At 39.9% G+C, this 13,864-nt stretch overlaps 1 protein-coding gene across 3 annotated transcripts in view; it reads right to left on the reverse strand.

Moving 5' to 3' along the window:
- Positions 1-8,952: 8,952 nt before the first annotated feature.
- Positions 8,953-13,864, reverse strand: part of MSH3 (mutS homolog 3) — a 178,482-nt gene continuing 173,570 nt past the window's right edge. For 2 of the 3 annotated variants that reach the window (XM_057740289.1, XM_057740281.1), the window contains exons 23-24: positions 11,980-12,151; positions 8,953-9,682 (exon numbers count right to left, since the gene is read on the reverse strand). In XM_057740289.1, coding sequence (XP_057596272.1) covers positions 9,574-9,682; positions 11,980-12,151 — 281 coding nt within the window. In that variant the 3' untranslated portion in view covers positions 8,953-9,573. The remainder of the gene's footprint in view (positions 9,683-11,979; positions 12,152-13,864) is intronic. The other variant, XR_009054434.1, reaches the window with a different exon arrangement.

The raw sequence follows: 13,864 nt of genomic DNA on the forward strand, positions 1-13,864 counted from the left end.
TAATTTATCACTCCCCCACCCCCTCTCCCCTTTGGTAACCATAAGTTTGTTTTCTATGTCTGAGTCTGTTTCTGTTCAAATAAGTTCATTAGTGTCATATTTTAGATTCCACATATAAGTGATACCATATGGTATTTCTGATCAGATATTTTTATCTTTCCTTTAGTTACAGTCTCCCTTTTAATTTTAAGATGTTACTGAATCTATAAATAGATCATACAAAATGTTTTGTAATTCAGGTATTTCACTAATTCAGATGGGTATGTTGGAATACTCCCCCACCCAGGCTGAACCAGTGAGGTTCTTTGTTTCTAGAAGGCTGATTTCCAGCGTGTTCACATATTGCACAAACCTCCAGCGCTTTCATGAAATCAGATGAATCACTTGTACTGGCGCTCAAAGTTGCTGCCAAGCTCAGAGTAAAGTGAAGCTGCCCTTCTGGACAGAACTGACTAAACAGAGTAGATGCTCGATCTAGGGGTTGCTACTCTCCAGGCTAATCAGCTGCTCATGAGGTGGCCCAAGAAAAGCTACCCACCAGGAACAACCATGATAAATTGAACCAATCGAGTCTGCCTTCTTAGGACATCTGAAGAACAAAGAAAGTAAGAAATTGGTAGTGGGGGCAGAAACGGAGACCCTTGGAGAGAAGGCAGTAAGCATAGGTGATGGAAACACAGAGGCCAGAAAACAGAGAAACAGAGTACAAAGTCACGAAATGACAGAAGCAGCAAAAACAAAGAAAGAGAAAAGCTGATTCATTACAATGGTGGAACAACTGCCACAGAGGGAGAAAGGGAACCCTGTTGCTGATGAAATGACTAAACAACAGATATAGAACTGTGTATGCTGTATTCTGAAAATCACTCAAATTTCTCCTCTTCCATAAGCCCAAGTTAGGCTGCTGTTTCTGTTTTCCTCACTTCTAATGTATCCTCTAGTGCCTTTCTGTTCTTGCAACTTAAAATAGAATCTATCGCTATTAACCAAGTTTGCAATTATTCACTTAAACACAGATCAATGAATTTATGATAAACTGCTATTCTGAAGGAATCATTTTAGTTGAAAAAATATCTTAACTGTGGTTAGACATTTATGTAACATTTTATTTCTTCTGTTTTGAGGCCAGTAGCTGAATATAATAAGATGTCTTGCAATTGGCTACCTACACTCACCTGCCACTAATAAATGTAGTTTTTACATTTGAATAAGATGCCTTGAAGTCTCTGGTATTTTCCTCTGTTAGAGAAGTTAATATTTTCAACTGGCTCCCTCCTATAAATAAGGAATTGCATTTCCTCACTTCAAGAGAACACTAACTCAATAACTTTTTTATTCAAACCTCACTCCAAGGTTTCTATCTGACATGTGAGTGATTGTTCTGGGAGGTTTGTTAGACCACTGCTGACCAGCATTAGTTTACACAGGGACCTGTTGGCCTGTTGCTCACAAAGTGTGAGTTAATTTTTGGGTCCATCAACAACACTTTTCTGACTAATGTCATCTCATTTTTATGCCTACAGTGAAAGAACATTTTAGAACCTAGCCTGTGTACTCATAATAACAAAGCTATTGTTCACTAGAATATTGTAGCACGTAAGGTCATGAAGCAGAGTTGATGCTTGGGAAGATTTTCATTATCTCCTTTCCTGATTATGCTCTACACTGGTTGGAATATCACTTAGAATATAAAATACCATTATAGCAGAGAGCTTATGAACAGTCTGAGGCATCATGCATGCTCTTTATAGACACTCCTTTAAATCTCATAACACAAAAATGCAACTTTATGTGTTTCTTTTGCCTAACATTCTGTTATGTTAGGCAAAGAAATGCAAGGAGTTTGGAGAAATTAAAGGCCCACCATTATCTGCAGAGCTGACTTGTTATGAATAAGAATTTGAAGGCCTTATGACCATGCTCTGTTCTTTAACTATCTGCATCAGGATCCCTTATGACACTCATTTTAAAAATAAACTTTCCTCTTGGTACTTTCCACTCAATTTTGCTGTGAACTGAAAACTCCTCTAAAAATAAAGTCTATTTTAAAAAATGAATCTGGATACAGACCTTACACTCTTCACAAAAATTAACTCAGAATGGATCACAGACCTCCATGTAAAATGCAAAACTGTCAATCTCTTAAAGGATAACAGAGGAGAATATCTAGATGACCCTGGGTATGACAATGACTTATAGATATAACACCAAAGGCATGATCCATGAAAGAAATAGTTGATAAGCTGGATTTCATCAAAATCAAAAAGCTTCTTTCTGCAAAAGACACTGTCAAGAGAATGAGAAAACAAGCCACAGACTGGGAGAAAATATTTGCAAAAGACACATCTGATAAAGGACTGCTATTAAAACTATACAAAGACTTCTTAAAACGCAACAATAAGAAAATGAACCTTCCAATGAAAAAACAGGCAGAAGGCCTATAGATACCTCACCAAAGATATACATATGGCAAATAAGCATATGAAAAGATGCTTAGTGGGACTCGCCAGGCAGTCCAGTGGTTAAGACTCCGTGCTCCCAATGTAGGGCAGGTGGGTTTGATCCCTGGTCAGGGAAGTAAGATCCTGCGTGCCACATGGTGTGCCCCCCCCCCCACCCACCGAAAAAAAAAAAAAAAAGAAAGAAAGGAAGGAAGGAAGGAAGAAAAGATGCTAAACATCATATGTCATTAGGGAACTGCAAATTAAAACCACAATAAACTCTACACACTTATTAGAATGGCCCAAATCCAAAATACTGAGAACACCAAGTGCTGGCAAGGATGTGCAGCAACACGGGAACTCTCACTCATTGTTGGTGGGAATGCAAAATAGCACAGTCACTTTGGAAGAGAGTTTGGCAACTTTTTACAAAACTAAACAGACTCTTACCATACAACCCAGCAATCACACTTCTTGGTATATACCCAAAACCGTGTCTGCGCAAAAACCTGCACACAGATACTTATAGTAGCTTTATTCGTAATTACCAAAACTTGGAAGCAATTATGATGTCCTTCATAAGGTGAACACATAAACCGTGGTAAATACAGCAATTAAATATTATTCGGTGCTAAAAATATGAACTATCAAGCCATGAAAAGACATGGAGGAAACAAATGCATATGACTAAGTGAAAGGAGCCAATCTGAAAAGGCTACATACTGTATGATCTCAACTAAATGAAAAAAGGCAATGGAAAAGGCAAAACTGTAAGACAAAGGTAGTAAAAAGATCAGTGGTTGCCAGGGGTTAGAGAAGAAAAGGGGATGAATAAGCAGAGTATGGAGGATTTTTAGGGCAGTAAAACTATTTTATATGATACTAGAATGCTGTATACATGCCATTAAACATTTGTCCAAATCCACAGAATGTACAACACCAAGAATGAACCCTAGTATGTATACACCATGGGCTTTGTGTGATGATAATGTGCCAGTGAAGGGTCGTCGACTGTAACGCATGCACCACCCTCATGGGGAATGCTGACAGTTGGGAGGCTGTGCTTGAATGGACAGAGGGTATATGAGAATTGCTGCACTTTCTCCTCAGTTCTGCTGTGAACCTAAAACTGCTCTAAATATAAAGTCCATTCAAAAAATAAAAAATAAAAAAAGTTCCCTAGGTTCCATGCCAGACCTACCAAATCAGACAGAATCTTGGAGAAGCGTTATGATCCAAGGAATATGATGTTTAGTGAATTTCTTTGGAGACAAGACCACTAATCATGTAGGGAGAGGTGAGAAAGGGAAAGGTGAGAGAAAATGGGAAAGAAGAGATGAGGACAAAAATTAATATTGACTGATATTCTTGTGTACCAACCTCAGAGATTCAGATTCAGCAGAGCTAAAGTAAGGCCTAGAAATCTGTATTTAAAGTCTCCTCAGGTGATTCTGAAACAACAACGAGGTACCACCTCACACCGGTCAGAATGGCCATCATTAAAAAGTCTACAAACTACAAATGCTGGAGGGGGTGTGGAGAAAAGGGAAGCCTCCTATACTGTTGGTGGGAGTGTAAACTGGTGCAGCCGCTATTGGAAAACAGTATAGAGGTTCCTCAAAAAACTAAAAATAGAGTTACCATATGATCCAGCAATCCCACTCCTGGGCATATATTCAGACAAAACTATAATTTGAAAAGATACATGCAACCCTATGGTCACAGCAGTACTATTTACAATAGCCAATAGACATGGAGACAAACTAAATGTCCATCAACAAATGAATGAATAAATGTGGTATACACACACACAGAGACACACACATACGTACATATCATTGGTATATATGCATATGTACACAATTCAATGTTACTCAGCTATAAAGAAGAATGAAATCCTGGGACTTTCTAGGTGGTGCAGTGGTTAAGAATCCGCCTGCCTATGCAGGGGACATGCGTTCGATCCCTGCTCCAGGAAGATCCCATGTGCCGTGGAGCAACTAAGCCCATGTGCCACAACTATTGAGCCTGTGCTTTAAAGCCTGTGAGCCACAACTACTGAACCCATGTGCCACAACTACTGAAGCCCACGTGCCTAGAGCCTGTGCTCCACAACAAGAGAAGCCACAGCAATGAGGAGCCTGCGCACCACAACAAAGAGTAGCGCCCGCTCATTGCAACTAGACACAACCTGTGCAGCAACGAAGACCCAACACAGCCAATAAATAAATAATTAAAAAAAGAAGAATGAAATACTGCCATTCACAGCCACATGGATGGACCTAGAGATTATCATACCAAGAGAAGTAAGTCAGAAAGAGACAAATACCATATATCACGTGTGGAATCTAAAATATGACACAAATGAACATATCTAAGATATACAGAACAGATGTAAGGTTGCCAAGGGGGAAGGAGGGATAGAGGAGGGAAGGATGGGAGTTTGGGACTAGTAGATGCAAACTATTATACATAGGATGGATAAACAACAAGGTCCTACTGTATAGCACAGGGAACTATATTCAATATCCTGTGATAAACTGTAATTGAAAAGAATATGAAAAAGTATACATATAACTGAATCACTTTGCTGTATAGCAGAAATTAACATAACATTGTAAATCAACTACACTTCAATAAAATTTTTTAAAAATACAATAGAATAAAACCTCCTTAGGTGGTTCTGATAGAGGGAGGGACATTCCTACATGCAATGAGAGAGCTTCATGGAAGTAAGGCTTTAAAAAAAAGAAGCATGAGGCTGGAGAGGAGGCTAAAATGGCTCATAATACTTCCGATGTAGAAAATAAAATGACTGTTCTGAATGTTAAAAAAGAAAAAGGATACAGTCAAAGGCAATGAAAGGACAGAACAACTAGAGAAAAGGGTTCTTCGTCCTGAGATCAATAGTTATTTCTGCCAGAAGACAGCCCTGCTATGTGCCGCGTCGTCATATAGGCACACATTCTTCACCACGATTTCATGGAGACAAGGCAGATGACAAAGTGATCTTTGGGGACTTAGTCTCAAAAACAGATTAGGTAGTAAAGCTCTAACATGCCAATTACCAGAGTTGTCGTTTCTAAATGCCAAAATGTAAAGTGTTTATTATGAACAAGCAAAAACAACTGGCAGGTCATTCAGATAAAAATCAGTTCATACAATGGGTTAAAAAAAATCAGTTTTTAAAGGTGATATTCAAAATCTACCAAGTCAGTGAGTGTATCTATGAATTAGCATCTAAAACTAGGGTAACCATGAAACTTATTATTCAGAACAGGAGACTTTTGAGTGAAAGAGGCTTTTAATAAGTATACTAGAAAAACAGGTGTAGACCAGGATGTCCCACATTCATCCCAGGCAAACCAGAATGGATATCTCCCTAATGGTAATACCTCTTTGGACGTTAATACACCTAACAATAATCATCTATACTAACTACAATGCCCCAAAGAGGAATTGATGGTAATTGCAAAGTTAGAAACCGCAGATGGTATTAATCCAAGTTTCTTTTTCTCTCCATCCATGTTCTTGGTGTGAAAGATCAAATGGCACTTTTATAATTACTTGGCACAGCAGTAATTAAAATTGATCTTGGAACTTAGTAAAGGTCAACATTAATTTGCAGACCACACTGGATTCAATCTAGTCTTTACTCTGGAATTCACGCAGTGGGTACTGTTTCACCAGCTACATTACCACTCCCAACGAAACAACAGGCTTCAACTTGGACAAACTGTCAGAAGAAATTTTTATTTTTTGGTTTTAAGATACAGTACACTTCTATATGGATCTTGAATCCCTAGTGAAACAGTATCTTGATTATGAAAAGAAGAGTCATTTCATTGGGTTTCTAATATGAAAGGGTTTGATTTTTCTTTTCTATTTCAACAAATATTTATTGAGCATCTATAATATGCCATTTTTGTCCTAAAAGATAAAGCAGAGGAGAACGAGACCAAATGATTGTCAATCCAATGAAAAACATTGTTTAGTCACTTGTAATCTATGAGACTAGTGGTTCACAAACCAAGCTGCACTTCAGAATTATTGGGGGAACTTTAAAAAATCCTGTGCCTTGCCACATAAAATCTGTACATAAATGTTCATAGCAGAATTATTTAAAATAGCCAAAAAATGGAAAGAGTCCAAATGTGTATCAGCTGATGAATGGAGAAACAAAATGTGATCTATACATAAAACGGAATAGTTTTCAGTAATAAAAAAGAATAAAGTACTGCTACAGGCTACAACATGGATGAACTCTAAAGACAGTAAGCTAAATGAAAGAAACCAGACACCAAAGATCACATATTGTATAACTCCATTCATACGAAATGTCCAAAACAGCAAATCTACAGAGACAGAAAGCACATTAGTGACTGTCTAGGAGTCAGGATTTGGGGGAGGAATGGAGAGTAACTGCTAATGAGGCCAGGTTTCTTTTTTTAGGGTGATAAAAATGTTCTAAAACTCATATGATCATCAGAGAAATGCAAATAAAACCACAATGAGATATCATCTCACACCTGTTAGGATGGCTATTATCAAAAAGAAAAGCAGTAACAAGCGTTGGCAAAGGTGTGGAGAAAAGGGAACCCTTGTACCATACCCCATTGGTGAGACAGTAAACTGGTACAGCCATTACGAAAAACAGTATGGAGGTTCCTCAAAAAATTAAAACTAGAACTACCATATGATCTAGCAATCTCACGTATGGGTGTATAACTAAAGGAATCAAATCAGGATTTCAAAGACATTATATTTAATGTTAGAACTGCAGCCCTCCTTCAGTTTGGTACCTGGAGTATGTACCCAATCAGCGGCAACTTTCCTGCCAATCTCCACGGCATGTGTGCAATCTTCACGACTCGGACTCTGACACAACTTTCCCTTCAACACTTCAGCACCCTGGCTGGGAAGGAGCCTCACCGGAATGCAATTTGGTGGTGCTGGTCTTCTTCCAAACCTGGAGCAGGCCTGACCTCCTGCAAACTGGCTGGCATGCTGATAATCCTGCTTCATGTTAGAGAATCTACCTTGTAATGTTCCACATTGTCACTTGCCAGACACTGCGAGCTGTCACTGCCTGAACACACTGCTCCTGAAACCCTTACCTGTCTGAATGTTGACACTGACCTGGGCAAGCCAGAGATAGCTCCGAATGTCCCCTTGGATATGACCAGTGATTGCTGGTCCCTGCAGCTCCCTCAGGCATGAGTGTGACATTCCTGGATTCATTTCCCTTTTCTGCTGGCCTGCCAGTAAGGTTACAGTACTACCTCTGTTAATATAAAATACTTATAGTCTTACAGAGTATTGAAACATTGTTTTAAAATGTTGTTATTTTTAAAATTTAAAGAGTAAATCCCAACCAACTCTACTTTGAGATACTTTTGAGAATTTCACTGTATGTTAATATTTCTGGAAGGATGGAGGAATTAAACTACATCATATTCAAACTCCAGAAAAGGTGGGGAATCACAGGGCTAAAGCATGAGTAACACAAAAGTGTAGCAACCAACCACGCGTCATCAACTTGGGGAGACTCAGTTGACTGTGTCCAGGGCTCACTGTTAGGGCCACTGTAAGAAATGATCTAAAGGGACTTCCCTGGTGGTCCAGTGGTTAAGACTCCACGCTTCCACTGCAGGGGTTCCATCCTTGGTCGGGGAACTAAGATGCTGCAAGCCACACAATGCAGAAAAAAAAAATCTAAAGCAGAAATTAGAAATATGGCCATTCAAGTGTGTGGAAGGCATTTCACTGAGCAGGAATGAAAACTGAGCGGGAAACAGGAGGCAAAGCCTTTGTGCAAGATCATGTACTTAGAAATAAAAAGCATATGCTTTTTTCTCATACGTATATGAGAAGCCACGTTGTGCTATGAAAAGCTGAGGGACATAGCTGAGCACTGTCACCCTGAACATGCAGGCAGGGAGCACTGTCACCCTGAGCATGCAGGGAGGGAGCACTGTCACCCTGAGCATGCAGGCAGGGAGCACTGTCACCCTGAGCATGCAGGCAGGGAGCACTGTCACCCTGAGCATGCAGGCAGGGAGCACTGTCACCCTGAGCATGCAGGCAGGGAGCACTGTCACCCTGAGCATGCAGGGAGGGAGCACTGTCACCCTGAGCATGCAGGCAGGGAGCACTGTCACCCTGAGCATGCAGGCAGGGAGCACTGTCACCCTGAGCATGCAGGCAGGGAGCACTGTCACCCTGAACATGCAGGCAGGGAGCACTGTCACCCTGAGCATGCAGGGAGGGAGCACTGTCACCCTGAACATGCAGGCAGGGAGCACTGTCAGGAATCAACACAGCCATGAGGTTCAATACCAGGAAGAGCGCACACTTGCTGCATCAGTTAGCAGAAAGCTCTAAAATGAGGAAGCTCAGTTCCGTGCACTTGGGAGGAGCAGCAACCTTGGTCCCATAATTAAACCTAAAAAGTAACAAACTCCCCAAAGAGTTGAGAGCCCCAAAATTCAAAAGGAAAAAAAAATTATAGCAAGTATTCATCAAATGTTTATTACCTGAATGAATGACACATAATTTCATTCAACAGTCTTCAAATTGCTTAAAACTATGACAATATTTAATTTTTCAAATTTCATATGACCTTACTCTTTCTGTGCTCTAGTTTCTAAAAGCCTGATAATTCTTTTTCTTTCTTTTCAAAAATTCGGTATCATAAAATTGTTTTAGTTCAAATGAAAAGGTATATTCCTGCCAGACATTTCACCCAGTTGCAAATTATCTGAACTGAAACAAATAAAATTATGCATTAAATTTTTATATCACTCTTAAAGTTCATGAACTGTATATTCTACCACTCCAGGTTGTAGTTAGAAGTTTTTGATTTTATTTGAATGTTACTGTCCATGAGATTTTCTAATGACATGACAGAAATCTTAATATTCAAAAGTGTTTATACTTTTAAAAGTCAGGATAGCAGGAACGTGAAACAGACTTTCTAGACAAAAGGGCTTGCCGTTTCTAACAGGAATACGCCAAGGTCAGGTTCTATGCTCACGTCACACAAAGATGGGCGGTTACTGGAGAGTTGTTTTATAGAGCTGGAATTTTTAATTCTCTATATTTTGGTTCCAAAACGTAGTCTTCATTTTCATCAGGAGGAGAAGTCTGTAATTTCTTCCAGTTTGAACTCATCTGTCCACTTTTGCAAGTCTTTTGCATCATTTATCATCCACAACTTCGCAAAACACTTTAGCCTTTCCCTGGAGAGAAAATAAAATACTATTTCTCTTATAAATGAAATTGTTAGGGGCCAGGACACCTCATCAAAAGTTATGAAAAATCTGTGACATTAGAATAGCAGGCAGGGCCCTAAGGTTGGGCAGCTACGTCGGGAAGCACCAGCCTTCCAGTGAAAGGCTGCTATAATCAAGAGCCCAAAGTTGTTGACCAGCTCTCTTGCCTCCAGGGAGGGGAGAGTCCAGCTTCCTCCCTCTTCTCACTCAGCCAGAGGCTGTGTGTGCTCACAGGATGAAACATAAAATCGATATAATAAAATAATGCAGGCTACTGAAAGAGTAAAATGCCAGTATAACATAGACCTACTTAGGGTCTGAAGAGGGAGTATCTGAGTTCCAATCACTGCTCCACCACCAACTAGTTGCTTGACCCTGGTGTCCTGATCAGTTTCCTACCCTTGCTTGGCCTCATTTTCCCCAACTATCACAGGGGGCTAACAGCAGTACCTATCTCACAAGGTTGTCATGACGATTAAGTGAGTTAACGTGTGTAAAGCAGTAAGAACAGTAACGGGCACAGTGTCTAGGCTGCTGCAAAGGACGGACTCTCCAGACTTGCTGGTGTGCACAGCAAGCATTCAATAAATACTAGCTATTAACAAACCCACAGGAACGCACCACATTCAGTCTGCTTTCTTTGATTTGGCCAATGGAACGATGTGATAAGCACATTTAGTGAAAAGAAAAAAACAGTAAATACAGTGTATCCTAATAAATCATCAGATTCCATCCCAATATAACCTCTTCCTATAATTCTGTCTTTTTAAGATATCTTTCTAGATTTCCAAATGTCATATACTAGTTGGAAGAGTTAAAATATTCATAAATAAGCTGTGGATTTCACTGCTCTTATTTTATAGGCTATACAGCAGCAACATGTACAAACTTTCATATTTTATCACCATCTTGCTTATGTATCTTTTGTAGTAAAATTTTATTCCGGTTTCTATAGGGAAAAAAGAAAAATAAGGAGACAACAAGAGAGAATTTGAATTAGCCCAAAGAACTAAGGGCTAAGCTTATTTTTAAACTCTCATAGATGATTACTTTTCTCTCTAGAAAAATTTTATGTTAATCTGCTTTTGTTACAAATTAACTAGAAATAGGCTCTCACTGATTACAACATTTGTTTCTAATTTGGCATTGTGGGAAGGATGCAGAAAAGAATGTCAACAGAGGAAACTACATGTCTTTTGTAGTATTCCAGCACTTTGGACCTGGTTCACCACCATTTACCACTGCAAAGTATGCAGTGCAAGGCAGAACCACAGAGGGAGGAAGAGGAGAAAGAGAAGTTGGTTGCACAACTGTACGTCAATATACAAGTTGGCAACTGTTTCTTTAACTAATATTAGGTGTTAATATCTCAATATTTAAATTGGTGATGAATTCTAGAACTAAAAAATTTTCTTATAGTATAGTGGTCAGCCAAGATGTTCTGTTTGACTAAGAGCCTGTTCACTCATGGTCATGTGGTTATGGACCAGGGCAATAAGGTCCTGCCCCAGGCCGATCAGACTCTGCAAGCAGAGCAGGAGTGGGGTAGAGGGTGGCTGAGGAGCTTATGTCATTTTATAATATAATCTTATATGTGGGAAGCAAAGGCTGTAATTTATTACTTATTAATATGACATTTTCCTAGGAATATCTTCCTTCCAAAGTACGTCTCAGGTTTATATGAAGACTAATTTATATACTGACTACATACTCACTGGATATACAGGGGAAAAGGTGCAATGTATTCGCATAAGCATTTCTAGATGATGGAGAAGTTGGTTAGAAGGAAAAATCTGTCAAAAGCAAATCCACAGTTAGCGGCGTGTGGATACTGACTCTAATCACCTAGTTATGTGATACTGTTTTCATTCATGTCCTGAGAGAATTCTTCACTTCTGAATGCAACATATGAATAAAAGGAATACTTTTAAACATTTTATATATTGAGGTTTCCAACAGTAATTTTCTGCATAAATGAATATTTTGAGCAACGAATGTACTGGCACATGTTAAGGTGTTAATTCTTTAGAAAAATGATTGAAAAACCAATTTATCAACTTAATAAAGATCTGACTAGAGAGGCCTGAGTGAATTCACATGAGCTTTGGGAAGAGCTGTTTTCATCTTATCGTAATTAAATGTTTCAGAATATTTGAAGAGGCGCTTGAAGGAAGATCGGATGTTCATTTATAGGACAAACCACTTCCTGGGGCAACTTGGAAGATTTCATTATAAATCAAAACATGCAGCACAATTATTCTGACCTTTTCACATTTACTAATCCTTCCAGCTCTTTTGACTTGCTAGCTGCTTTCTTTAAAATTTCCCCAGGAACATCTGCTAGTTTAGCCACATTGAGTCCATAACTCCTTGCTGCAACTCCTCTGGTTATTTGATAAAGAAAAGTGACAAAATCAGGGACCTGGTCTTCTTCACCTGAAAAATAAAGTTAAAAAGAGAGAGAGAAAGAAAGCCATGCTTGAAAGCTGAAAGAAATTAGAGGATTAAAGACAATATACAAATTCTTATAACTTTATTCAATTAAAATTTATAATCTAAAAAAGAAATCCACTGTTCCTAATCCCTTGTTAGCTCCTTTTATCAATATTACAAATCTAGAAAAAGGGTAAACACCACTTTGAAAATGCTTTTACATTTAGAATCTATCTTTTAGCTCAGTTAAAATGGTTTTTAACAATTATTCATTATACGTTAAGAAGTATTTAGTTTTATGCTGTTTGCTGAAAAATTTCAACTGAACTTCTATATCAAAAAAAGAGTGATTTTGACACATGGTATGATATAATTTGTCCTTTAAAAATAATTTTTTAAAAAAGTGTTTTCCAGTGGAAGAATAGATTCACCAGTCTTGTATGTAATGCACTCTGTAAAGTAATATACATAAAAATGTTTCTAAGTGTTAGAAACAAAACCACAAAAACAGATAATGAAATATTACATGGTGCACAGTTTATATAACAGGACTGAGAAATTCTGGCTAGTAAACATCCTAGTTAACTAAGAGCTACACACTGAAGTGGATGCTGTCTGGTACTACCCAGATTCCACTCAGAAGTGAAGGGTTTACTGCCCCGATTGTCGGGAAGGCTGTTAAGCCTGCAACCCTCAGCTGTGTGCTCTCTTTGGGAACTGCCTCAAGCTGAAGAGAACTGCTTCACCCAAGGTCACATCCCGTCTTGGGCAGCCTGCATCCAGTGACTGGTCGCTATGGGTGTTGGCAGGCAGCCTCTAAGAGGGCCACCAAAGAGCCCTGCCTCCTGGTGTTCAAGCCCTCGTGTCATTCCCTCTCCTTGAGTGTGGGCTGGGCCAAGGGGCTTGTTTCTAATGAACAGACTACAACAGAAATTACGGCATGTCCATCCTGAGATTAGATCATGAAAGATGGTGGCCTGTCTCGGGCACTCTCACCTTCTGGCTTGTCTGCTCTAAGGGACGCCAGTGGCCATACCGCGGGCTGCCCTATGGAGAGGTCCGCATGGGAAGAGACGGATGTCTCTGGCCAACAAGTTCGTGAGGGCCTGGAGGCCTACCAACAGGCCTGTGCGTGAACGTGGAGGTGGATACTCAGAGGTCTGCCCACAGCAGGTGAGTGTGCTGGGAAGCGGACTGCCCCGGCCGGTACCATGATGTAGCCTGTGAGAGACTGCGGTGCAGAGGTGCTCCGCGTAGCTGCCTCTGGACTCCTGATCCACAGAAGTTACGAGGTAATGAATACTTGCTGTGCTAAGCTGCTATGTTTTGGGGGGTAACGTATTAGGTAGCAATAGATAACTAATAAAAGGTATAAGGCCTGGCTCTCTCACCCAAAGCTGAGGTAACGCTGCCGGACCAACCCCCCACAGAGCTGTCTGCCGGGCTGGCTGAAGCCTTGTAACTGTAACACAGCCCAGGACTGCCCGGTCCTGCTTGGGTGCTGACTGCGAGAACACGCCCCAAGAAACTCTGGCGTGCAAACCTCAGCATCTGCTTCCTGGGGAGCCAGTCTACCACATACTACATATACATGAAGTTAAACCTTTTAAAGAATTGGGATCTAATGACGTACAACCATACAGAGACAATGCTGTGACGGGATTCAGAACAAGCCTCCCCAAAATGTGCCACTGTGGCACGCAGACTGTCTTGAGC

This window comes from Hippopotamus amphibius, chromosome 1 (genome assembly GCF_030028045.1).
Source record: "Hippopotamus amphibius kiboko isolate mHipAmp2 chromosome 1, mHipAmp2.hap2, whole genome shotgun sequence".
NCBI classification, from domain to species: Eukaryota; Metazoa; Chordata; class Mammalia; order Artiodactyla; family Hippopotamidae; genus Hippopotamus; species Hippopotamus amphibius.